This window comes from Triticum dicoccoides, chromosome 5A (genome assembly GCF_002162155.2).
Source record: "Triticum dicoccoides isolate Atlit2015 ecotype Zavitan chromosome 5A, WEW_v2.0, whole genome shotgun sequence".
NCBI classification, from domain to species: domain Eukaryota; kingdom Viridiplantae; phylum Streptophyta; class Magnoliopsida; order Poales; family Poaceae; genus Triticum; species Triticum dicoccoides.
In genome coordinates this window covers 566705101-566731380 of record NC_041388.1, presented here as the reverse complement: position 1 = coordinate 566731380, position 26280 = coordinate 566705101, and the positions used below count along the sequence as shown (strand labels likewise).

General features: G+C 45.3%; 1 protein-coding gene across 3 annotated transcripts; it reads left to right on the top strand.

The window, feature by feature from the left end:
• Positions 1-1743: 1743 nt before the first annotated feature.
• LOC119297895 lies at positions 1744-4207 on the top strand. 3 transcript variants are annotated; one of them, XR_005145756.1, is made up of 4 exons: positions 1744-2141; positions 2243-3047; positions 3610-3675; positions 3768-4207. XR_005145756.1 is itself a non-coding variant. In XM_037575503.1 (4 exons), exons 1-4 carry the CDS (start codon positions 1985-1987, stop codon positions 3850-3852), a joined length of 384 nt encoding a protein of 127 aa, XP_037431400.1. In that variant the 5' UTR covers positions 1744-1984; the 3' UTR covers positions 3853-4207. The 3 variants fall into 3 exon arrangements, 1 of the variants encoding a protein (XP_037431400.1); XM_037575503.1 differs by having other exon boundaries at positions 2243-2318; XR_005145755.1 differs by having other exon boundaries at positions 3610-4207.
• Positions 4208-26280: the final 22073 nt, after the last annotated feature.

Genomic DNA, 26280 nt, shown 5'->3' with positions numbered 1-26280 from the left:
TGTTTGCACATAGATGTTACAGTATTAAGTAAGACTCAAGTAGAAACTATTTTATGGCAATTTATATTTAGTTGGTAAGCATGACAAATCTGTTTCAGTTTTTTTTCTCAAAAATTTACAGTGTTTGTAAATTAAATTGGTCATCCCCACACAACCATAAATTGCTATAAAAGACTGGATTTGTCATGTTTAAAATCCGACATCATAACAACCAGATGACTCTATGTCTCCTTCCTCCTCCCGTCGGTGTCGCCGCCGGTCCGCCTCGCCTCCGATGGGCTTTGGGCCATCAAGGTGTGGAGGATCTCGGGCCCCCGCCGACGGGAGGGACCCGATCTCGTTTTTGTTAAGTTCAACGTTTTCGTTGGGGCTGTGTGGCTGTGGTGATGTCCCTCAGTAGGAATAATGTCTTTCACGTTCGATTTTCCGTCCCTATGATGCGCATAACATTATCTTTTTTTTGAACACAGTACAGACGCAAGCGCTCATATAAACACGCATACACTCACCCGTATGAACGCACACACGCACACCCTACCCTTATGAGCACCTCCGAGAGACTGAGCCGGCATATCATCTTGAGATTTTACGAAGTCACCGTAGGCGCCTCGTAGTCGACGGGAACGTCTCCTCCCACTGAAAGCGTATCACCGGAATTCCTGAAATAAATCCAGAAAAAATGCGAGCACCAGGATTTGAACCCTGGTGGGTTGGGGATACCAGTGTCCACCTAACCATCTCAACCAGAGGTTGGTTCGCGATGCGCATAACATTATCGGATGGCGTGTGAATATATCTGGCCATGGGCCGGGCCGGGCTTGGGCCGGGCCTAAAAAAGCCCATGGCAGAAAACTGAGGCCCAGGCCCTCCCAGGCCCTACCATCGGGCCTACTTTTCAAGCCCAAGCCCGGCCCATTTGGTAAAAAGCCCTTAGGGCTTAGGGCCGTGGGCTGGGCCTCTTCCTTAAAATGTCAATATGCTAAGCCCAAGCCCGCCCAGGCCCTGCTGGTGGGCTCAAAACTCAGGCCCAAGCCGGGCCACGGTCAAGCCCATCGGGCCTAGGCCCTGGATTTTAGGGCCGGGCCTGGGTGGGCCGACAGGGCCGGGTCTGAGATGGCCAGGACTACGTGTGAAGGTGTGTCTTTGTCGAATCTCGCGAGATTCGGTAGGTGCTGGTCTTTGATGGATCTATTTGGATTCAGTTTTCGTTCGTCTTCATCGGCGATGCTTGCTGCTCTGGTGCGCTGGTTTTTTTTGGGGGCCTTAGCACGATGATTTTTTAACTGTCTACAGCAACAAGGTTTATCTGGTTTCGATGAGGGAGAGGCGGCGATGATGACGACACGCCTTCAACTCACTCCCATACTTATGGTTATCGTTAATCTGACCTCAGTTAAAAAAAACTTAGTAAACACGTGACAGTCGGTAAAATATGTGATTCCGGTAGTGTTCGCGTGGCCAATCGCGCAACCGCCAGATTGGTTCCGACGTGAAGAAGAGACCAGGGATCCATGGAGGCAGCTGCCGCAGCCCGCGAGGTCCCGCGCCTGCCGGAGGAGCTCCTCGCGACGATCATCTCCCTCACGTCGCCGCAGGACGCCTGCCGCGCGGCCGCCGTCTCCCGGGCCTTCCTCGCCACCGCGGACTCCGACACCGTCTGGTCCGGCTTCCTGTCCCGCGACCTCCCGCAGCTCGTCGCCGAGGGCGAGCTCCCCCGCGCGCCGCCGTCCAGGAAGGCCCTGTTCCGGCGCCTCTCCGTCACCCCGGCCCTCCTGCCATGCAAGCTCGTTGTACGCATCGATAACAGACTCCCCATGCCCTCTTGATTTCTCTCCTCGTTTCCGCTTGATCGGAATCGGCTGACGATGAACTAATCCCCCGTACCGTTCGTTCGTTCGTTTCTTTGGCGCGGAGCATGCGGCTGGAGGTGAAGCAATTCTAACCAGATCATGTGCTGAATGAGGCATATATACCCTCAATCGGCATGCCTGCTCTTGCGCTTCTCTATGCTGGCCTTGATTGTGTGGTTGTCTGCCGGAATGATTGTTCCAGAAATTTGTTGTTTGGACTAACCTTGTTGTCTGGATTGATCCAGAACTTTGCACAGCAATTTGTAACTCAACTTTCGTTGTTAACCAAATGTAAGTGCATCGATCTGTATAATCTACTTGGTGTGGATGTACATGCCAAAACTCAAAAGCACATGTATCTATCTAAAGATTGTTCATAATTTATTTTTCAGGTATCTGTTATCATTTCGAAATGAATGCATGGGGTACGGGCAGGCTGGCTACTGCAGCTGTACAGGCATTGCAACAGTAAGAAAAACCCTTTCTTGTACTCCCTCCGTTCCGAATTACTTGTCGCAGGTATGGATGTATCTAAGTGTATTTTAGTTCTACATACATCCATTACTGCGATGAGTAATTTGGAACGGAGGGAGTACAAATCAAGTAATCAATGCTACTGTATGGATGAGGTCAATGACGGAGATTTCATTTAGCTCACCTAATAGCAATGTTAGAGTTCCCTGCCAAGTCTATTGTGCGTTCTCATAGTACAGAGGATGAGTTTTTTTTTCAACTGAAGAGGATGAGTTTTTGTAAACGCATTTTTTCCCTACTAAATTCGACGAAAAATTGGCAGCATGGCAGTGCTAACAGTAGTAGTTTCTCCGAGGGAGATCAGTTTCTTACTTTCGTTAAATGATAATATTCATGCTGAAGATCATTGGCCCTCTCAAATTATTTTTCCATTTATATTGTTTCTACATCTATTGAAAGGTGAGTTAACAGGAACGATAGATAGATGATTTGCCGTACACTACCCCTAGGGCTTTATCTTCCATAGACACTAGTACATGGCTAAAACTTGTGTGTGAAGCTAGGATCACACGAGATCAATTTAACAGATTTTAGAATTTCTAATATCACGGGCGCCAAGTGCTTCCTGCTCTCGGCGAGGGCGCTGCATATCTCGCGGGGCGAGACGCCCTCCTCCTGGCAATGGATCCACCTCCGCGGCGACGAGATCCAAGGAAACGAGAGGTTCGATCGAGTCGAGCCTCCTTTTCGATTGTGGTGTTTTGGGGGGCCAATTAGTTTTCCATTGGATTTTTCTTTTCACGATAAGTTTGATATACTACTAGTATAACACATTGCTATGAGATGACATGAATATATTAATCATTACCGGTGAATATCCAATTAGGCTTTCGAGCTCATCTACACCCTCTGGACAGTAAATTTAAAAAGATACAGAAAAATTCTAAAAAAAAATCAGGTGAAAGATAGTTGAGTATGTGTTGTGCCAAGTTTCGGCTCATTTTGACAATATGAGTAGCTCTCACAAAAAAAATCAGATCTGAGGAGCGCAAAACAGTTAACTTTTTCACAAATCCCAAATTTGTCTTTTTGCTGAGAACTTGTCAGATGTTCAAATGCCCTAAACTTTTGCACGGACATAACAAACTCAAGCATCTTTCATCACAAAAAATAGATTTTTAAAATTTTGTTTACTATTTTTGGTGGGTTCGCTGTTCACTTCCGGGCTCATCTGAGCCCGGGAGCCAAAATGCCCGGTCCTCATTACCACAAACTTCTTCGGCAGGTTCTTGGAAGCAGCCAAGCTCCGCAAGGTTTCGCGGTTGGAAATCCGTGGGAAGATGCGCACAATGTAGGATGCTCTCGCAGAACTCGGCGTACGCCGCTTACATGGTGTTCAAGTTGGCAGATAGTGGGTTCAACAAGCTGGATTTTCCGTTTCAGGTGGCATCAGTCAGCATTGGATGGATCCATTCAACACGGCAAGTTTGCCTTCAAGGCTACATGGAAGTTGGGGATGACGGAGTGACTCACAAAAATATTTGGAGGTCTAGCTGGGAGGAAAAATGGGGACCTTGCAAGCGCAGTCGCGTTACTGGAGCAATTCATCTCACAGACAACATTGTGCTCTCTCGGAGAAGGGCTAACGGCTGGATGGAGGTCGAGTTGGGTGAGTTCTACAACGAGGAAGACGACGATGAGGTGTCTGTCATCCTGATGCAGACAACAGGAGGAGTACAAGAGTGGTCTTGTTGTGTTGGGTGTCGAGGTTAGATCTAAGCAATGATGTGGACGAGCTTGTAAGATCGACCAAATGAGGGTGCATCTACTGTATTGAAAATAAGGTTATGAAAAAATACGCCAGTTTGAATTGTTGCAAGCAAGACCTTCATTAACAAAAACCTATGTTGTTGAAAAGTGCATGTCTGCAGGATAGTTGCAGTTTTGCTATTTATCAGGTACCTGGAAATTGTTTCAGCCGTCAATCGCCTCTTCCTTCCTTCCTTCCTTCCAACCTCACCAGAGTAGAAAAAACCTCGTCGGAGAAGCCATTGCCCCACCATCTATCTTAGGGTGGTGGAGGTCGGTGGTTAGGGCAGGGCAGGTCAGGCGCATCGCAATGAGGACGAAGGGCGTTGCGAGGATGAAGAAGATAAATAGTGCCTTTATTTGTTTACAACAGTTGGTTGGGAATCGGATGGTGCATAAAGAAAGTGACTGGGACTAGATCTTTTTTCAGGTGCCTTAGTCTGTCCCGATAGTTGCTATTTGTAACCTTGTTTTCTTTATCTATTTTCCTCTCGACCTCTGCATTGACTCATGCATGAAAACAGTTTGTTACTCTATGTTCTTTAGATGATGATGGAGGGTTTTATTATTCTTTTTTTTTTTGAAACTATCACCGGGGGAAGACTCCCCACCTGAATATATTTCAAAAAAAATAGTTCAGACAAGACGAGAGGTGAAAAAATCCCGCCACAATCCGGCGTGGATTTTTTTATCCGCCTTTTAAGGCGGTGGGACCAAAGAGTGAGATCAGAGATAATAGCCCTAATTACATTATACGGAGAAGGGGACAAGTCCCTAAAGGTTTTGTCGTTGCGAGCGTCCCAATTTTCCATAATATGAGTAGCAAAATGAAAGGCCAGATTGACTGAGGTAGGCCATCTTGAACCGGCGCATTCCACAAGTCAGGCAGGGGAGAGTGACGGGGAAGCAGCCCTATGCATGGCACCCCAAATGGAGGCAGCCGTTGGGCATGTGAAGAAGAGATGAGCACGGTCTTCTGGCGCGGCATTACAACATGGGCACGATGGAGAGTCGATGGTGGTCTTGCGATGGAGATTTGCCTGCGTGTTTAACCTGTCCAGATAGAAAAGCTAGCCAAACACTCAAACCCTACTAGGAACACGAGAGTCACAGATGTGGGTAAGAGATGGATCCGATAGTTGGGGAGCAAGAGCAACATAAGCGCCCTTAGTGGAAAAAGTGGTGCCGTTAAGCAAGGACCTGTCGTCGGGTACTCCTGTAAGGCACACTCCCTGCAACAAAGATCTCAAGGAAACAAGTTCATTGGTAGTGGTTACGGTTAGCCGGCTACGCAAGCCGAGTTCAATCCCATCCATCATAATTTTATCAACAAGAGTGTTAGGCTTAGTATGGTGTGTAAACAAGGCAGGGAAGGCAATGGAGAGTGGTTCTAGCAGGAGCCAACGATTAAGCCAGAAAAAGGTTGAGGAACCATTGCCAATAGTAACCTGGGGAATGATAACCCACGAGTATAGGGGATCGCAATAGTTTTTGATAAGTAAGAATGTCGAACCCAACGAGGAGCTAAAGGCAGAACAAATAACCCCTCAAGTTCTATCGACCACCGATACAACTCTACGCACGCTTGACGTTCGCTTTACCTAGAACAAGTATGAAACTATAAGTACTTTGTAGGTGTTGTTGGATAGGTATGCAAGATAATAAAGATTACGTAAATAAAAAGTAGGGGCTGTTTAGATAAAGACACAACTAAGTTAGGTTTAGTAGAGAGTTTGTTGTTACGAGAAAGTTATTTGTCCCTAGGCAATCGACAACTAGACCGGTAATCATTATTACAATTTTATTTGAGAGAGAGGCATAAGCTAACATACTTTCTCTAGTTGGATCATATGCACTTATGATTGGAACTCTAGCAAGCATCCGCAACTACTAAAGATTCATTAAGGTAAAACCCAACCATAGCATTAAAGCATCAAGTCCTCTTTATCCCATACGCAAACAACCTACTTACTCGGGTCTGTGCTTCTGTTCACTCACGCCACCCACCATAAGCAAATCATAAGCATATTGCAACACCCTACAGCGGGAATCCCTCACGCTTGCGCGACACGGAGAGCACCATAGGACAGCACCAATAATAAAACATGCAACTCAAACCAATCTTGATCATCAAATAGCCATTAGGACAAAATGGATCTACTCAAACATCATAGGATAGCCATACATCATATGGAAATAATATATAGCGTTGAGCACCATGTTTAAGTAGAGATTACAGCGGGTAAGAGAGAGGTTACACCGCTGCATAGAGGGGGGAAGAGTTGGTGGTGAAGGCGGTGAAGTTGTTGGTGCGGTGGCACTCCGACGCCACCGGAAGCAAGGGGGAGAGGGCCCCCCTTCTTCTTCTTCTTCTTCCTTGACCTCCTCCCTAGATGGGAGAAGGCTTTCCCCTCTGGTCCTTAGCCTCCATGGCGTGGGAGGGGCGAGAGCCCCTCCGAGATTGGATTTGTCTCTCTGTCTCTCTCTATTTCTGCGTTCTCTCCTGGCTCTGTTTCACCGTTTCGTGTATATATGGAGATCCATAACTCCGATTGGCCTGAAACCTTCACCGTGATTTTTTCCGAAAATTAGCTTTCTTGCGGCAAAAGAAGAGCGTCAACCGCCTTACGGGTGGCTCAGGAGGGTAGGGGCGCGTCTAGGGGGGCAGGCTCGCCCCCTGCCTCCTGACCACCTCGTGCACCGTCTCGCGTGGATTTTTCTTCCGGAATTTTCCAAACATTCCAAAAAGTATCTCCGTCCGTTTTTATCCCGTTTGGACTCCGTTTGATATGGATATTCTGCGAAACCAAAAATATGCAACAAACAGGAACTGGCACTGGGCACTGGATCAATATATTAGTCCCAAAAATAGTATAAAAAGTTGCCAAAAGTATATGAAAGTTGTAGAATATTGGCATGGAACAATCAAAAATTATAGATACGACGGAGACATATCAGGGAATCTCTCTGAGCGTGTGTAAGTGTTTAAAAATAGCTTTGCCAAGGAAGGAGGCATTTCTACCTAGACCTATGTGGAGGGGGGAATGGTTTAACATCCAATCCTTCCAAGGCAGAAGTGGGGAGTGGAGGAATTTGAAAGCAAATTTCAAAATAAGGCAAAAAAAACTGTGCTTGTAAGTTTTTAACACCTAGACCGCCTGCCAACTTGGGCATGCACACCCGCCCATGCTACCAGACACTTAGCCCCAGAGAAGGAGTCATCATTTGACCAGAAGAAAATCCATCTACGTTTGTCAATATCCTCGAGAACGCTTTTTGGTAGTGAGAAGCACATCATGAAATAGGTGGGAATACTATCTATGACCGCAGATAGCAGAATGAGGCGACCGCCATGAGAGAGTAGGAGCGCACGCCAACCAGAAAGGTAAACATCACAACAATTGATTACTGGTTGGAAAGCCGACGGTGGTAATTTGTGCGGGGAGAGTGGTAGTCCCAGGTATGTCTGTGGGAAAGAGGAGACCGAGATCCCAAGAGTCGAGGCCATTTGTGTTGCCAGTTCTCGTTCAATATTGAGCGGGACGAAAGTTTTTTTGGAGATGTTAATAGAGAGGCCAGTAGCAGCCGAGAAGTCTTCTAGGATTTTTTTGAGGTTATGGGCGGCTGAGGCATCGATTTTATTATTCTTGATGTTGGATTAAGATGGTACCAACATTTTCTCCCTTACATCTGCTGGATACAACCCAAAAAAGCAAAGTAAAGATTAAAGTCCACCACCTACAAGACATCATTCATCGATCCAAATATATTTGAGAACATTCATTTGTTTGGACAAGTCGGAGGAAAAATGATGTTGAATCTTTGACAAGACATCACTATCGTAGAAAATTGAGGATTCTCCATGAGAAGCAGGAAAAATATCTATAATACATGGAGAGCACGCAGAGTGAAGATCGTCAAGACTCGAGAAATTTGACTGGCGACCACAATGATAACTTTTGTGACTACAACTCAAGGGGTTTCCTGTTTTAATATCAACTAGTCCTACCTAGTAGGTCCCACCTAGTTCTACATGGCAATTTTTCAAAGTCAATTAACGAAATTCAAAGAAACAAGTCATGGTCAAAAAGTAAAAAAAAATAGGAAACTAAAAGGAGAAGGAAAATTATAAAGGCCCGAGACAAAGAAGCTCATTAGGAGGGATACATGGCCTACTCCACCATGGACCATGCACCACCCTCTTCTTCCCTACTCCATCATGGACTATTGGATCAAGATAACCTCAACCACCCTTTCCACCTACCACCTTGAGGGTGCCCTTAAGAATTACTCTCATTCAGCCTCACTTAAATCAAAGCAAGGAGGCGACCCTAGTGAAGGAAATATGCCCTAGAGGCAATAATAAAGTTATTATTTATTTCCTCATATCATGATAAATGTTTATTATTCATGCTAGAATTGTATTAACCGGAAACATGATACATGTGTGAATACATAGATAAACAGACTGTCACTAGTATGCCTCTACTAGACTAGCTCGTTGATCAAAGATGGTTATGTTTCCTAGCATATATAGACCTGAGTTGTCATTTGATCAACGGGATCACATCATTAGGAGAATGATGTGATTGACTTGACCCATTTCGTTAGCTTAGCACTTGATCGTTTAGTATGTTGCTATTGCTTTCTTCATGACTTATACATGTTCCTATGACTATGAGATTATGCAACTCCTGTTATCGGAGGAACACTTTGTGTGCTACCAAACATCACAACATAACTGGATGATTATAAAGGTGCACTACAGGTGTCTCTAAAGGTACTTGTTGGGTTGGCGTATTTCAAGATTAGGATTTGTCACTCCGATTGTCGGAGAGGTATCTCTGGGCCCACTCGATAATGCACATCACTATAAGCCTTGCAAGCATTGTAACTAATGAGTTAGTTGCGGAATGATGTATTATGGAACGAGTAAATAGACTTGCCGGTAACGAGATTGAACTAGGTATTGAGATACCGACGATCGAATCTTGGGTAAGTAACATACCGATGACAAAGGGAACAACGTATGTTGTTACGCGGTTTGATCGATAAAGATCTTCGTAGAATATGTGGGAGCCAATATGAGCATCCGGGTTCCGCTATTGGTTATTGACCAAAGACGTGTCTCGGTCATGTCTACATAGTTCTCGAACCCGTAGGGTCCGCACGCTTAAAGTTCGGTGACGATCGTGATGTACCGAAGGTAGTTCGGAGTCTCGGATATGATCACGGACATGACTAGGAGTCTCGAAATGGTCGAGACATAAAGATCGATATATTGGACGACTATATTTGGATATCAGAATGGTTCCGGGTGAGATCGGGAATATACCGGAGCACCGGGAGGTTATCGGAACCCCTCGGGAGGTATATGGGCCTTATTGGGCTTTAGTGGAAAGGAGGGGAAAGGAGCAAGGGAGGTGGCACCCCCCAAGCCCAATCCGAATTGGGAAGAGGGCCGGCCCCCCTTTCCTTCCTCCCTCCTTCCTCTTCCTTCCCTCTCCTACTCCAAGTTGGAAAGGGGGGAATCCTACTGCCGGTGGGAGTAGGACTCCCCATGGCGCGCCCTAGAGAGGGCCGGCTCTCCCCTCCTCCACTCCTTTATATACGGGGGCAAGGGGGCACCTCTAGACACAGAAGTTGATCTGTTGATCTATTGGGGAACGTAGCAGAATTTTAAAATTTTATACGCATCACCAAGATCAATCTATGGATTCATCTAGCAACGAGTGAGAGGGGAGTGCATCTACATACCCTTGTAGATCGCGAACGGAAGCGTTCAAGAGAACGGGGATGATGGAGTCGTACTCGTCGTGATCCAAATCACCGATGACCTATCGCCGAACGGATGGCACCTTCGCGTTCAACACACGTACGGTTGGGAAGACGTCTCCTCCTTCTTGATCCAGCAAGGGGAAGGAGAGGTTGATGGAGATCCAGCAGCACGACGGCGTGGTGGTGGAAGCAGCGGTGATCTCGGCAGGGCTTCGCCAAGCACCAATGAGAGGGAGAGGTGTCACGGGGGGAGAGGGAGGCGCCAGGGACTTGGGTGCGGCTGCCCTCCCTCCCCTCCACTATATATAGGGCCCCTAGGGGGCGCCAGCCCTAGGAGATCCCATCTCCAAGGGGGGCGGCGGCCAAGGGGGAACTTGCCCCCCAAGTCAGGTGGGGCGCCCCCCACCCCTAGGGTTTCCAACCCTAGGCGCAGGCGGAGGCCCATGGGTGGCGCACCAGCCAACCAGGGGCTGGTTCCCCTCCCAATTCAGCCCATGGGGCCCTCCGGGATAGGTGGCCCCACCCGGTGGACCCCCGGGACCCTTTCGGTGGTCCCGATACAATACCGATTACCCCCCGAAACTTTCCCGATGGCCGAAACTGAACTTCCTATATATAAATCTTCACCTCCGGACCATTCCGGAACTCCTCGTGACGTCCGGGATCTCATCCGGGACTCCGAACAACTTTCGGGTTACCGCATACTAATATCTCTACAACCCTAGCATCACCGAACCTTAAGTGTGTAGACCCTACGGGTTCGGGAGACACGCAGACATGACCGAGACGACTCTCCGGTCAATAACCAAAAGCAGGATCTGGATACCCATGTTGGCTCGCACATGTTCCACGATGATCTCATCGGATGAACCACGATGTCGAGGATTCAATCAATCCCGTATTCAATTCCCTTTGTCAATCAGTATGTTATTTGCCCGAGATTCGATCGTCGGTATCCCAATACCTCGTTCAATCTCGTTACCGGCAAGTCACTTTACTCGTATCGTAATGCATGATCCCGTGACCAAACACTTGGTCACATTGAGCTCATTATGATGATGCATTACCGAGTGGGCCCAGAGATACCTCTCCGTCATACGGAGTGACAAATCCCAGTCTCGATCCGTGTCAACCCAACAGATACTTTTGGGGATACCTGTAGTATACCTTTATAGTCACCTAGTTACGTTCTGATGTTTGGTACACCCAAAGCACTCCTACGGCATCCGGGGGTTACACGATCTCATGGTCTAAGGAAATGATACTTGACATTAGAAAAGCTCTAGCAGACGAACTACACGATCTTGTGCTATGCTTAAGATTGGGTCTTATCCATCACATCATTCTTCTAATGATGTGATCCCGTTATCAATGACATCTAATGTCCATAGTCAGGAAACCATGACTATCTGTTGAACAACGAGCTAGTCAACTAGAGGCTCACTAGGGACATGTTGTGGTCTATATATTCACACATGTATTACGATTTCCGGATAACACAATTATAGTATGAACAATAGACAATTATCATGAACAATGAAATATAATAATAACCATTTTATTATTGCCTCTAGGGCATATTTCCAACAGTCTCCCACTTGCACTAGAGTCAATAATCTAGTTACATTGTGATGAATCGAACACCCATAGAGTTCTGGTGTTGATCATGTTTTGCTCGAGGAAGAGGTTTAGTTAACGGATCTGCGATATTCAGGTCCGTATGCACTTTGCAAATATCTATGTCTCCATTTTGAACATTTTCACGAATGGAGTTGAAGCGACGCTTGATATGCCTGGTCTTCCTGTGAAACCTGGGCTCCTTGGCAAGGGCAATAGCTCCAGTGTTGTCACAGAAGAGAGTCATCGGGCCCGACGCATTGGGAATAACTCCTAGGTCGGTAATGAACTCCTTCACCCAGATTGCTTCTTGTGCTGCCTCCGAGGCTGCCATGTACTCCGCTTCACATGTAGATCCTGCCACGACGCTTTGCTTGCAACTGCACCAGCTGACTGCCCCACCATTCAAAATATACACATATCCGGTTTGTGACTTAGAGTCATACAGATCTGTGTCGAAGCTAGCATCGACGTAACCCTTTACGATGAGCTCTTCGTCACCTCCATAGACGAGAAACATATCCTTAGTCCTTTTCATGTACTTCAGGATATTCTTGATCGTTGTCCAGTGTTCCATGCCGGGATTACTTTGGTACCTTCCTACCAAACTTACGGCAAGGTTTACATCAGGTCTGGTACACAGCATGGCATACATGATAGACCCTATGGCCGAGGCATAGGGGACGACACTCATCTTTTCTCTATCTTCTACCGTGGTCGGGCATTGAGTTGTGCTCAATCTCACACCTTGCAATACAGGCAAGAACCCCTTCTTGGACTGATCCATATTGAACTTCTTCAATATCTTGTCAAGGTATGTACTTTGTGAAAGACCAATGAGGCGTCTCGATCTATCTCTATAGATCTTGATGCCTAATATATAAGCAGCTTCTCCAAGGTCCTTCATTGAAAAACACTTGTTCAAGTAGGCCTTTATGCTTTCCAAGAATTCTATATCATTTCCCATCAATAGTATGTCATCCACATACAATATGTGAAATGCTACGGAGCTCCCACTCACTTTCTTGTAAACGCAGGCTTCTCCATAAGTCTGCGTAAACCCAAACGCTTTGATCATCTCATCAAAACGAATGTTCCAACTCCGAGATGCTTGCACCAGCCCATAGATTGAGCGTTGGAGCTTGCACACCTTGTCAGCATTCTTAGGATCGACAAAACCTTCTGGTTGCATCATATATAATTCTTCCTTAAGGAAACCATTAAGGAATGACGTTTTGACGTCCATTTGCCATATCTCATAATCATAGAATGCGGCAATTGCTAACATGATTCGGACGGACTTCAGCTTCGCTACGGGTGAGAAAGTCTCATCGTAGTCAACCCCTTGAACTTGTCGATAACCCTTAGCGACAAGCCGAGCTTTATAGATGGTCACATTACCATCCGCGTCTGTCTTCTTCTTAAAGATCCATTTATTTTCTATGGCTTGCCGATCAACGGGCAAGTCAGTCAAGGTCCATACTTCGTTTTCATACATGGATCCTATCTCGGATTTCATGGCTTCTAGCCATTTGTCGGAATCTGGGCCCTCCATCGCTTCTTCATAGTTCGAAGGTTCACCATTGTCCAACAACATGATTTCCAGGACAGGGTTGCCATACCACTCTGGTGCGGAACGCGTCCTTGTGGACCTTCGAAGTTCAGTAGCAACCTGATCTGAAGTTTCATGATCATCATCATTATCTTCCTCCCTAGTCGATGCAGACACCTCAGGAACAATTTCTTGAGTTGCGCCACTCTCCGGTTCAAGAGGCAATACTTCATCAAGTTCTACTTTCCTCCCACTTACTTCTTTCGAGAGAAACTCTTTCTCTAGAAAGGATCCATTCTTGGCAACAAAGGTCTTGCCTTCGGATCTCAGATAGAAGGTATACCCAATAGTTTCTTTAGGGTATCCTACAAAGACGCATTTTTCCGATTTGGGTTCGAGCTTTTCAGGTTAAAGTTTCTTGACATAAGCATCGCATCCCCAAACTTTCAGAAATGATAGCTTAGGTTTCTTGCCAAACCACAATTCATACGGTGTCGTCTCAATGGATTTCGACGGAGCCCTGTTTAAAGTGAATGTGGTAGTCTCTATAGCATAACCCCAAAATTATAGCGGTAGATCGATAAGAGACATCATAGATTGTACCATATCCAATAGGGTGCGATTACGACGTTCGGACACACCATTACGCTGTGGTGTTCTAGGCGGCGTGAGTTGTGAAACTATTCCACATTTCCTTAAGTGCGTGCCAAATTCGTGACTCAAATATTCTCCCCCACGATCTGATCGTAAGAACTTGATTTTTCTGTCACGTTGATTCTCAAACTCACTCTGAAATTCCTTAAACTTTTCAAAGGTCTCAGACTTGTGTTTCATTAAGTAGACATACCCATATCTACTTAAGTCATCAGTGAGGGTGAGGACATAACGATAGCCACCGCGAGCCTCAACGCTCATTGGACCGCACACATCAGTATGTATGATTTCCAATAAGTTGGTTGCTCGCTCCATTGTTCCAGAGAACGGAGTCTTGGTCATTTTACCCATGAGGCATGGTTCGCACGTGTCAAATGATTCATAATCAAGAGACTCCAAAAGTCCATCTGCATGGAGTTTCTTCATGCGTTTGACACCAATGTGACCAAGGCGGCAGTGCCACAAGTATGTGGGACTATCATTATCAACCTTACATCTTTTGGCATTCACACTATGAATGTGTGTAACATCATGTTCGAGATTAAATAAGAATAAACCATTGACCAGCGGGTCATGACCATAAAACATGTCTCTCATATAAATAGAACAACCATTATTCTCAGATTTAAATGAGTAGCCATCTCGCATTAAACGAGATCCAGATACAATGTTCATGCTCAAAGCTGGTACTAAATAACAATTATTGAGGTTTAAAACTAATCTCGTAGGTAAATGCAGAGGTAGCGTGCCGACGGCGATCACATCGACCTTGGAACCATTCCCGACGCGCATCGTCACCTCGTCCTTCGCTAGTCTCCATTTATTCCGCAGTTCCTGTTTTGAGTTACAAATATGAGCAACTGCACCGGTATCAAATACCCAGGAGCTACTACGAGCACTGGTAAGGTACACATCAATAACATGTATATCACATATACCTTTGGTATTGCCGACCTTCTTTTCCTCTAAGTACTTGGGGCAATTCCGCTTCCAGTGACCGTTTCCCTTGCAATGAAAGCACTCAGTCTCGGGCTTGGGTCCATTCTTTGACTTCTTCCCGGCAGCTTGCTTACCGGGTGCGGCAACTCCCTTGCCGTCCTTTTGAAGTTCTTTTTACCCTTGCCTTTCTTGAACTTAGTCGTTTTATTCACCATCAACAATTGATGTTCCTTTTTGATTTCCACCTCCGCTGATTTCAGCATTGAATATACCTCGGGAATGGTCTTTTCCATCCCCTGCATATTGAAGTTCATCACAAAGCTCTTGTAGCTAGGTGGGAGCGACTGAAGGATTCTGTCAACGACCGCATCATCCGGGAGATTAACTCCTAGCTGAGACAAGCGGTTATGCAGCCCAGACATTTTGAGTATGTACTCGCTGACAGAACTGTTCTCCTCCATCTTACAACTATAGAACTTGTCGGAGACTTCATATCTCTCGACCCGGGCGTGAGCTTGGAAAACCATTTTCAGCTCTTGGAACATCTCATATGCTCCGTGTTGCTCAAAACGCTTTTGGAGCCCCGATTCTAAGCTGTAAAGCATGCCGCACTGAACCAGGGAGTAATCATCACTACATGTCTGCCAAGCGTTCATAACGTCTTGTTCTGCAGGGAAAACTGGCGCTTCACCTAGCGGTGCATCAAGGACATATGCTTTCCTGGCAGCTATGAGGATAATCCTCAGGTTACGGACCCAGTCCGTGTAGTTGCTGCCATCGTCTTTCAGCTTGGTTTTCTCTAGGAATGCGTTGAAGTTGAGGGCAACATTAGCGTGGGCCATTTGATCTACAAGGCATATTGCAAAGATTTTAGACTAAGTTCATGATAATTAAGTCCATCTAATCAAATTATTTAATGAACTCCCACTCAGACAGACATCCCTCTAGTCATCTAAGTGATACATGATCCGAGTCAACTAGGCCGTGTCCGATCATCACGTGAGACGGTCTAGTCATCATCGGTGAACATCTTCATGTTGATAGTATCTTCTATACGACTCATGTTCGAACTTTCGGTCTTCCGTGTTCCGAGGCCATGTCTGTACATGCTAGGCTCGTCAAGTCAACCTAAGTGTATTGCGTCGTAAATTTGGCTTACACCCATTGAATTCGAACGTTAGAATCTATCACACCTGATCATCACGTGGTGCTTCGAAACAACGAACCTTCGCAACGGTGCACAGTTAGGGGGAACACTTTCTTGAAATTATTGTGAGGGATCATCTTATTTAAGCTACCGTCGTTCTAAGCAAATAAGATGTGAAACATGATAAACATCACATGCAATCAAATAGTGACATGATATGGCCAATATCATTTTGCTCCTTTTGATCTCCATCTTCGGGGCGCCATGGTCATCGTCGTCACCGGCATGACACCATGATCTCCATCTTTGGGGCACCATGATCATCGTCGTCACCGGCATGACACCATGATCTCCATAATCGTGTCTTCATGACATTTATGTTGACACGCAGGTCATAAATAAATCAAGACAACTCCTATGGCTCCTGTCGGTTGTCATACTCATCGACATGCAAGTTGTGATTCCTATTACAAGAACATGACCAATCTCATACATCACATATATCATTCATCACATCCTTTTGGCCATATCACATCACATGGCACATGCTGCAAAAACAAGTTAGACGTCCTCTAATTGTTGTTGCAAGTTTTTACGTGGCTGCTATAGGTTTCTAGCAAGAACGTTTCTTACTTACGCCAAAACCACAACGTGATATGCCAATTTCTATTTACCCTTCATAAGGACCATTTTCATCGAATCTGATCCGACTAAAGTGGGAGAGACAAACACCCATTAGCCACCTTATGCAACTAGTGCATGTCAGTCGGTGGAACCAGTCTCACGTAAGCGTACGTGTAAGGTAGGTCTGGGCCGCTTCATCCCACGATGCCGCCGAATCAAGATAAGACTAGTAACGGCAAGTAAATTGACAAAATCAACGCCCACAACAACTTGTGTTCTACTCGTGCATAGAAACTACGCATAGACCTAGCTTTGATACCACTGTTGGGGAAGGTAGCAGAATTTTAAAATTTTCTACGCATCACCAAGATCAATCTATGGAGTCATCTAGCAACGAGTGAGAGGGGAGTGCATCTACATACCCTTGTAGATCGCGAACGGAAGCGTTCAAGAGAACGGGGATGATGGAGTCGTACTCGTCGTGATCCAAATCACCGATGACCTAGCGCCGAATGGACGGCACCTCCGTGTTCAACACACGTATGGTAGGGAAGACGTCTCCTCCTTCTTGATCCAACAAGGGGAAGGAGAGGTTGATGGAGATCCAGCAGCACGACGGCGTGGTGATGGAAGCAGCGGTGATCTCGGCAGGGCTTCGCCAAGCACCAACAAGAGGGAGAGGTGTCACGGGGGGAGAGGGAGGCGCCAGAGACTTGGGTGCGGCTGCCCTCCCTCCCCTCCACTATATATAGGGCCCCTAGGGGGGGCGGCCCTAGGAGATCCCATCTCCAAGGGGGGGCAAGGGGCAACTTTCCCCCCAAGTCAGGTGGGGCGCCCCCCACCCCTAGGGTTTCCGACCCTAGGCGCAGGGGAGGCCCATGGGGGGCGCACCAGCCCACCAAGGGCTGGTTCCCCTCCCAATTCAGCCCATGGGGCCCTCCGGGATAGGTGGCCCCACCCGGTGGACCCCCGGGACCCTTCCGGTGGTCCCGGTACAATATCGATTACCCCCGAAACTTTCTCGATGGCCGAAACTGGACTTCCTATATATAAATCTTCACCTCCGAACCATTCCGGAACTCCTCGTGACGTCCGGGATCTCATCCGGGACTCCGAACAACTTTCGGGTTACCGCATACTAATATCTCTACAACCCTAGCGTCACCGAACCTTAAGTGTGTAGACCCTACGGGTTCGGGAGACACGCAGACATGACCGAGACGACTCTCCGGTCAATAACCAAAAGCGGGACCTAGATACCCATGTTGGCTCGCACATGTTCCACGATGATCTCATCGGATGAACCACGATGTTGAGGATTCAATCAATCACGTATTCAATTCCCTTTGTCAATCGGTACATTACTTGCCCGAGATTCGATCGTCGGTATCCCAATACCTCGTTCAATCTTGTTACCGGCAAGTCACTTTACTCGTATCGTAATGCATGATCCCGTGACCAAACACTTGGTCATATTGAGCTCATTATGATGATGCATTACCGAGTGGGCCCAGAGATACCTCTTCGTCATACGGAGTGACAAATCCCAGTCTCGATCCGTGTCAACCCAACAGATACTTTCGGGGATACCTATAGTATACCTTTATAGTCACCCAGTTACGTTGTGACGTTTGGTACACCCAAAGCACTCCTACGGCATCCGGGGGTTACATGATCTCATGGTCTAAGGAAATGATACTTGACATTAGAAAAGCTCTAGCAGACGAACTACACGATCTTGTGCTATGCTTAAGAATGGGTCTTGTCCATCACATCATTCTTCTAATGATGTGATCCCGTTATCAATGACATCTAATGTCCATAGTCAAGAAACCATGACTATCTGTTGATCAACGAGCTAGTCAACTAGAGGCTCACTAGGGAAATGTTATGGTCTATATATTCACACATGTATTATGATTTCCGGATAACACAATTATAGTATGAACAATAGACAATTATCATGAACAAGGAAATATAATAATAACCATTTTATTATTACCTCTAGGGCATATTTCCAACATGATCTCTCCCAGGCGTGTGCGGTGCCCCCCTCCACCATAGTCCACCTCGGTCATATCGTAGCGGTGCTTAGGCGAAGCCCTGCGTCGGTAGCAACATCATCACCGTCATCACGCCATCGTGCTAACGACACTCTCCTATGAAGCTTTGTTGGATCGGAGCTCGCGGGACGTCATCGAGTTGAACGTGTGCAGAACTCGGAGGTGCCGTGCGTTCAGTACTTGGATTGGTCGGATCATGAAGATGTACGACTACATCAACCGCGTTGTGCTAACGCTTCCACATTCGGTCTACGAGGGTACATGGACACACTCTGCCCTCTCGTTGCTATGCATCGCCATGATCCTGTGTGTGCGTAGGAAATTTTTTGAAATTACTACGTTCCCCAACAGTGGTATCAGAACCAGGTTTTATGCGTAAATGTTATATGCACGAGTAGAACACAAGTGAGTTGTGGGTGATACAAGTCATACTGCTTACCAGCATGTCATGCTTTGGTTCGGCAGTATTGTTGGATGAAGCGGCCCGGACCGACATTACGCGTACACTTACGCGAGACTGGTTCTACCGATGTGCTTTGCACATAGGTGGCTGGTGGGTGTCACTTTCTCCAACTTTAGTTGAACCGAGTGTGGCTACGCCCGGTCCTTGAGAAGGTTAAAACAGCACTAACTTGACGAACTATCGTTGTGGTTTTGATGCGTAGGTAAGAACGGTTCTTGCTCAGCCCGTAGCAGCCACGTAAAACTTGCAACAACAAAGTAGAGGACGTCTAACTTGTTTTTGTAGGGCATGTTGTGATGTGATATGGTCAAGACATGATGTTATATTTTGTTGTATGAGATGATCATGTTTTGTAACGGAGTTAACGGGAACTGGCAGGAGCCATATGGCTGTTGCTTTATTGTATGCAATGCAATCGCCCTGTAATTGCTTTACTTTATCACTAAGCGGTAGCGATAGTCGCAGAAGCAATAGTTGGCGAGACGACAACGATGCTACGATGGAGATCAAGGTGTCGCACCGGTGACGATGGTGATCATGATGGTGCTTCGGAGATGGAGATCACAAGCACAAGATGACGGTCATATCATATCACTTTTATTGATTGCATGTGATGTTTATGTTTTATGCATCTTATTTTGCTTAAATCGACGGTAGCATTATAATATGATCTCTCACTAAATTTCAAGGTATAAGTGTTCTCCCTGAGTATGCACTGTTACGAAAGTTCTTCGTGCGGAGACACCACGTGATGATCGGGTGTGATAAGCTCTACGTTCAAATACATCGGGTGCAAGACAGTTTTGCACACGCGGAATACTTAGGTTAAACTTGACGAGCCTAGCATATGCAGATATGGCCTCGGAACACTGGGACCGAAAGGTCGAGCGTGAATCATATAGTAGATATGATAAACATAGTGATGTTCACCATTGAAAACTACTCCATCTCACGTGATGATCGAACATGGTTTAGTTGATTTGGATCACGTGATCACTTAGATGATTAGAGGGATGTCTATCTAAGTGGGAGTTCTTAAGTAATATGATTAAGTGAACTTTAATTTATCATGAACTTAGTCCTGGTAGTATTAGCATATCTATGTTGTAGATCAATAGCTCGCGTTTAGCTCCCCTATTTTATTTTTGATATGTTCCTAGAGAAAACTAAGTTGAAAGATGTTAGTAGCAATGATGCGGATTGGATCCGTGATCTGAGGTTTATCCTCATTGCTGCACAGAAGAATTATGTCCTTGATGCACCGCTAGGTGACAGACCTATTGCAGGAGCAGATACAGACGTTATAAACGTTTGGCTAGCTCAATATGATGACTACTCGATAGTTTAGTGCACCATGCTTAACAGCTTAGAATTGGGACTTCAAAGACGTTTTGAACGTCATGGACCATATGAGATGTTTCAGGAGTTGAAGTTAATATTTCAAGAAAATACCCAAGTTGAGAGATATGAAGTCTCCAACAAGTTCTATAGCTAAAAGATAGAGGAGAATAGCTCAAGCAGTGAGCATGTGCTCAGATTGTCTGGGTACTACAATCGCTTGAATCACTAATCTTCCAGATAAGATAGTGATTGACAGAATTCTCTAGTCACCATCACCAAGGTAGTAGAACTTCGTGATGAACTATAGTATGCAAGGGATGACGAAAACGATTCCCGAGCTTTTCATGATGATGAAATCGATGAAGGTGGAAATCAAGAAAGAGCATCAAGTGTTGATGATTAACAAGACCACTAGTTTCAAGAAAAGGGCAAAGGGAAAGAAAGGGAACTTCATGTAGAATGGCAAGCAAGTTGTCACTTCCGTGAAGAAGCCCAAAGCTAGACTAAAGCCTGAAACTGGGTGCTTCTACTGCAAAGGAAATGGTCACTGGAAGCGGAAATGCCCTGAATATTTGATGGATAAGAAGGATGGCAATGTGAACAAGGGTATATTTGATATACAGGTTATTGATGTGTACCTTACTAGTATTTATAGTAGCCCCTGGGTATTTGATACTTGTTCGGTTGCTAAAAATTAGTAACTCGAAACAAGAGTTACAGAATAAACAGAGACTAGTTGAGGGTGAAGTGACGATGTGTGTTGGAAGTGGTTCCAAGATTGATATGATCGTCATCGCACACTCCCTATACTTTCGGGATTAGTGTTAAGGGTGAAGCAAGGGAGGTGACACGCCCCCCAAGCCCAATCCGAATTGGGAAGGGGGCTAGCCCCCCTTTCCTTGCTCCCTCCTTCCTCTTCCTTCCCTCTCCTACTCCAAGTTGGAAAGGGGGGAATCTTACTCCCGGTGGGAGTAGGACTCCCCATAGCGCGCCCTAGAGAGGGTCGGCCCTCCCCTCCTCCACTCCTTTATATACGGGGGCAGGGGAGACCTCTAGACACACAAGTTGATCTGTTGATCTCTCCCAGCTGTGTGCGGTGCCCCCCTCCACCATAATCCACCTCGGTCATATCGTAGCGGTGCTTAGGCGAAGCCCTGCGTCGATAGCAACATCATCACCGTCATCACGCCGTCGTGCTGACGAAACTCACCTGTGAAGCTTTGCTGGATCGGAGCTCGCGGGACGTCATTGAGTTGAACGTGTGCAGAACTCGGAGGTGACATGCCTTCGGTACTTGGATCGGTCAGATCGTGAAGACATACGACTACATCAACCGCATTGTGCTAACGCTTCTGCATTCGGTCTACGAGGGTACGTGGACGCACTCTCCCCTTGATAACCCACACGTATAGGGGATCGCAACAGCTTTCGAGGGTAGAGTATTCAACCCAAATTTATTGATTTGACACAAGGAGAGCCAAAGCATATTCTCAAGTATTAGCAGCTGAGTTGTCAATTCAACCACACTTGGAAACTTAGTATCTGCAGCAAAGTGTTTAGTAGCAAAGTAATATGATAGTGATGGTAATGGTAACAAAAGAGTAATGAAAGCAAAGTAATGTTTTTGGTGTTTTGTAGTGATTGTAACAATAGCAACGGGAAAGTAAATAAGCGTAAACCAGTATATGGAAAGCTCGTAGGCATCGGATCAATGATGGATAATTATGCCGGATGCGGTTCATCATGTAACAGTCATAACATAGGGTGACACAAAACTAGCTCCAATTCGTCAATGTAACGTAGGCATGTATTCCGAATATAGTCATACATGCTTATGGAAAAGAACTTGCATGCCATCTTTTGTCCTACCCTCCCGTGGCAGAGGGGTCCTAACGGAAACTAAGGGATATTAAGGCCTCCTTTTAATAGAGAACCGGAACAAACCATTAGCACATAGTGAATACATGAACTCCTCAAACTACGGTCATCATAGGTAAGTATCCCGATTATTGTCACTTCGGGGTTAACGGATCATAACACATAATAGGTGACTATAGACTTGCAAGATAGGATCTAGAACTCTCATATATTGATGAAAACATAATAGGTTCAGATCTGAAATCATGGCACCCGGGCCCTAGTGACAAGCATTACGCATAGCAAAGTCATAGCAACATCAATCTCAGAACATAGTGGATACTAGGGATCAAACCCTAACAAAACTAACTCGATTACATGGTGAATCTCATCCAACCCATCACCGTCCAGCAAGCCTATGATGGAATTACTCACGCATGGCAGTGAGCATCATGAAATTGGTGATGGAGGATGGTTGATGATGACGACGGCGACGAATCCCCCTCTCCGGAGCGCCGAACGGACTCCAGATCAGCCCTCCCGAGAGGTTTTAGGGCTTGGCGGCGGCTTCGTATCGTAAAACGCGATGATTTCTTCTCTCCTATTTTTTCCTCGAAAGCAGTTATATAGAGTTGGAGTTGGAGTCAGGGGGTCTCCAGGGGGCCCACGAGGTAGGGGCGCGCCCTAGGGGGGCGCCCCCACCCTCGTGAGAAGGGTGTGGGCCCCCTGGTCTTCATCTTTGGCGAGGATTTTTTATTATTTATTGTAAGATATTCCATGGAGTTTCAGGTCATTCCGAGAACTTTTGTTTTCTGTACATAAAACAACATCATGGCAATTCTGCTGAAAACAGCGTCAGTCCGGGTTAGTTCCATTCAAATCATAAAAGTTAGAGTCCAAAACAAGGGCAAAAGTGTTTGGAAAAGTAGATGCGACGGAGACGTATCAACTCCCCCAAGCTTAAACCCTTGCTTGTCCTCAAGAAATTCAGTTGACAAACTGAAAGAAATAAAGAAAAACTTTTACAAACTCTGTTTGCTCTTGTTGTTGTAAATATGTCAAGCTAGCATTCAAGTTTTCAGGAAAGATTATAACTAACCATATTTGCAATAATTCTCAGGTCTCATGTTTACTCATATGAATAGCATAATCAACTAGCAAGCCATAATAATAAATCTCGGATGACAACACTTTCTCAAAATAATCATAATAGGATATAACAAGATGGTATCTCGCTATCCATTTCTGAGACCGCAAAACATAAATGCAGAGCACCTTTAAAGATCAAGGACTGACTAGACATTGTAATTCATGGTAAAAGAGATCCAATCATAGTCACACCCAATATAAATTAACAGTAATGAATGCAAATGACAGCGGTGCTCTCCAACTGGTGCTTTTAATAAGAGGGTGATGACTCAACATAAAAGTAAATAGATAGGCCCTTCACAGAGGGAAGCAGGGATTTGTAGAGGTGCCAGAGCTCGGTTTTGAAATAGAGGCGAATAATATTTTGAGCGGTATACTTTCATTGTCAACATAACAACCAAGAGATGGCGATATCTTCCATGCTACAAACATTATAGGCGGTTCCCAAACAGAATGGTAAAGTTTATACTCCCCCTCCACCAACAAACATCAATCCATGACTTGCTCGAAACAACGAGTGCCTCCAACATACATCAGGTCCCAGGGGGAGTCTTGTTTGCAATTATTTTGATTTAGTTTGCATAAAGCATGGGACTGGGCATCCCGGTGACCAGCCCTTTATCTCGTGAGTGAGGAGCGGAGTCCAGTCCTCTTGAGAATAACCCGCCTAACATGGAAGATACAGACAGCCCTAGTTGATACATGAGCTATTCGAGCATACAAAACAGGATGATTATTCGAAGGTTTAGAGTTTGGCACATACAAATTTACTTGGAACGGCAGGTAGATACCGCATATAGGAAGGTATAGTGGACTCATGTGGAATAACTTTGGGGTTTAAGGAGTTTGGATGCACAAGCAGTATTCCCTCTTAGTATAGGTGAAGGCTAGCAAAGGACTGGGAAGCGACCAACTAGAGAGCGACAACAGTCATGTACATGCATTAAAATTAATAAACATTGGATGCAAACATGAGTAGGATATAATCCACCATGAACATAAATATCGTGAAGGCTATGTTGATTTGTTTCAACTACATGCGTGAACATGTGCCAAGTCAAGTCACTTAAATCATTCAGAGGAGGATACCACCCTATCATATCACATCATAACCATTTTAATAGCATGTTGGCACGCAAGGTAAACCATTATAACTCATAGCTAATCAAGCATGGCACAAGCAACTATGATCTCTAATTGTCATTGCAAACATGTTTATTCATAACAAGCTGAATCAAGAACGATGAACTCATCATATTTACAAAAACAAAAGAGGTCGAGTTCATACCAGCTTTTCTCATCTCAGTCAGTCCATCATATATCATCATAATTGCCTCACTTGCACGACCGAACGATGTGAATAATAATAAGAGTGCACGTGCATTGGACTGAGCTGAAATCCGCGAGCATTCAATAAATAGGAGAAGACAAGGCAATATGGGCTCTTTTGTCAGATAAACAATAATGCATATAAGAGCCATTTCAACAATTTAATCATGGTCTTCTCCTACTGACCCCCAAAGAAAAGAAAAGAAATAAAACTATTTATACGGGAAAGCTCCCAACAAGCAAAAGAAGAACAGGAAATATTTTTGGGTTTTCTTTTTAATTATTACTACAAGCATGGAAAGTAAATTAATTAAAAGCTACAACTATTTTTTTTGGTTTTTCTTAAGGTTTATTAAACACACAAGAAGAAAGCATAAAAGAAAATAAACTAACATGGATCATACAATGAAAAAGTATGAGCACCGACATCTAGCAATGAGTGTGTGTGAACATAAATGTAATGTCGGTGAGAAATACGTACTCCCCCAAGCTTAGGCTTTTGTCCTAAGTTGGTCTATGGCCACGGCTGGCCTGGCTGATATCCATAATAATAGTTGTTGTGGTCGTACTGTGATGAGGAAGAAGAAGGCTCCGATTTCCACTGGCTTGCAATCATCTCCGGATCCCACTGATAGTTAGACTGTCGTGAAGGATCAAATTGTGGTTTCGGTTCTGGCTCCTCGGCTGGTGCAGGGTTCCGGTAGGCGTGGATAGCCGTCAACAGAACAAGGTACTTTCCTACAGTCAAATCAAACAAAGCAGGAGCAGGCAAGGTAATCGTCTCAGGATGATGTTTATTAAAGAACAGTTGATATTTAAGCTCTCCTGCCCTATTCTTAACAATAAAATCATGCGCCACCATACTTTTACAATCTAAATAAATACGAGGAAACACTTTTTCCTCCTTCTCAGCATGTCTAATAGGAATGTTAAAATGTGCAGCTAGGCATGTAGCATAGATGCCTCCAAAGATGGGACCCTTAGTACGGTTCATACTTAACTATCTAGCAATAATGCCGCCCATACTAAAAGTGGTATCACTGTATAAACCTTGGAGAAAAATAATAATATCAGGGATACTAAGGTTTCCACAGTTTCCGCGACCAATTAAGCAATGACTAGCAAATAATGCAAAGTAACATAAAACAGGAAAATGTATGCTAGTGATTCGTGCATCGGGAACCTTCCTAGTTTCCCCTACAGTGATAGTATTAATAAATCCCTCCACATCATCATGATGTGGTTCTTCTGTCTTGCCCCCAAAAGGGACTAAACAAATCCGATAGAAATCATAAAGTGACATCTCCTTATGCTCATCATATAAATGAAATCCACCGTAGGTGGTGAGTTCCTAGAATGAAAATGAAAGTTTTGCATAAAGGTATTTGTGAGCAAGAGATACTGATCGCATTGGTCATGGAGGAAAGCGGTGAGGCCTGCATTATGAGCCAACTCATGAAAATCTTCATAAATCCCGGCTGCTCTCAAGAAATCCTCAGAAGGACATTCACACGCCCGAACCTCCGCGGTGCGCGGCAAATTATACTTAGGCTTCGGTGCCTTTTCCTTTGAGCTTTGGCTCGATGAGCCCCTCAATAATCTCCTCATCATTTTCTGAAAAATTCTGAAATTTT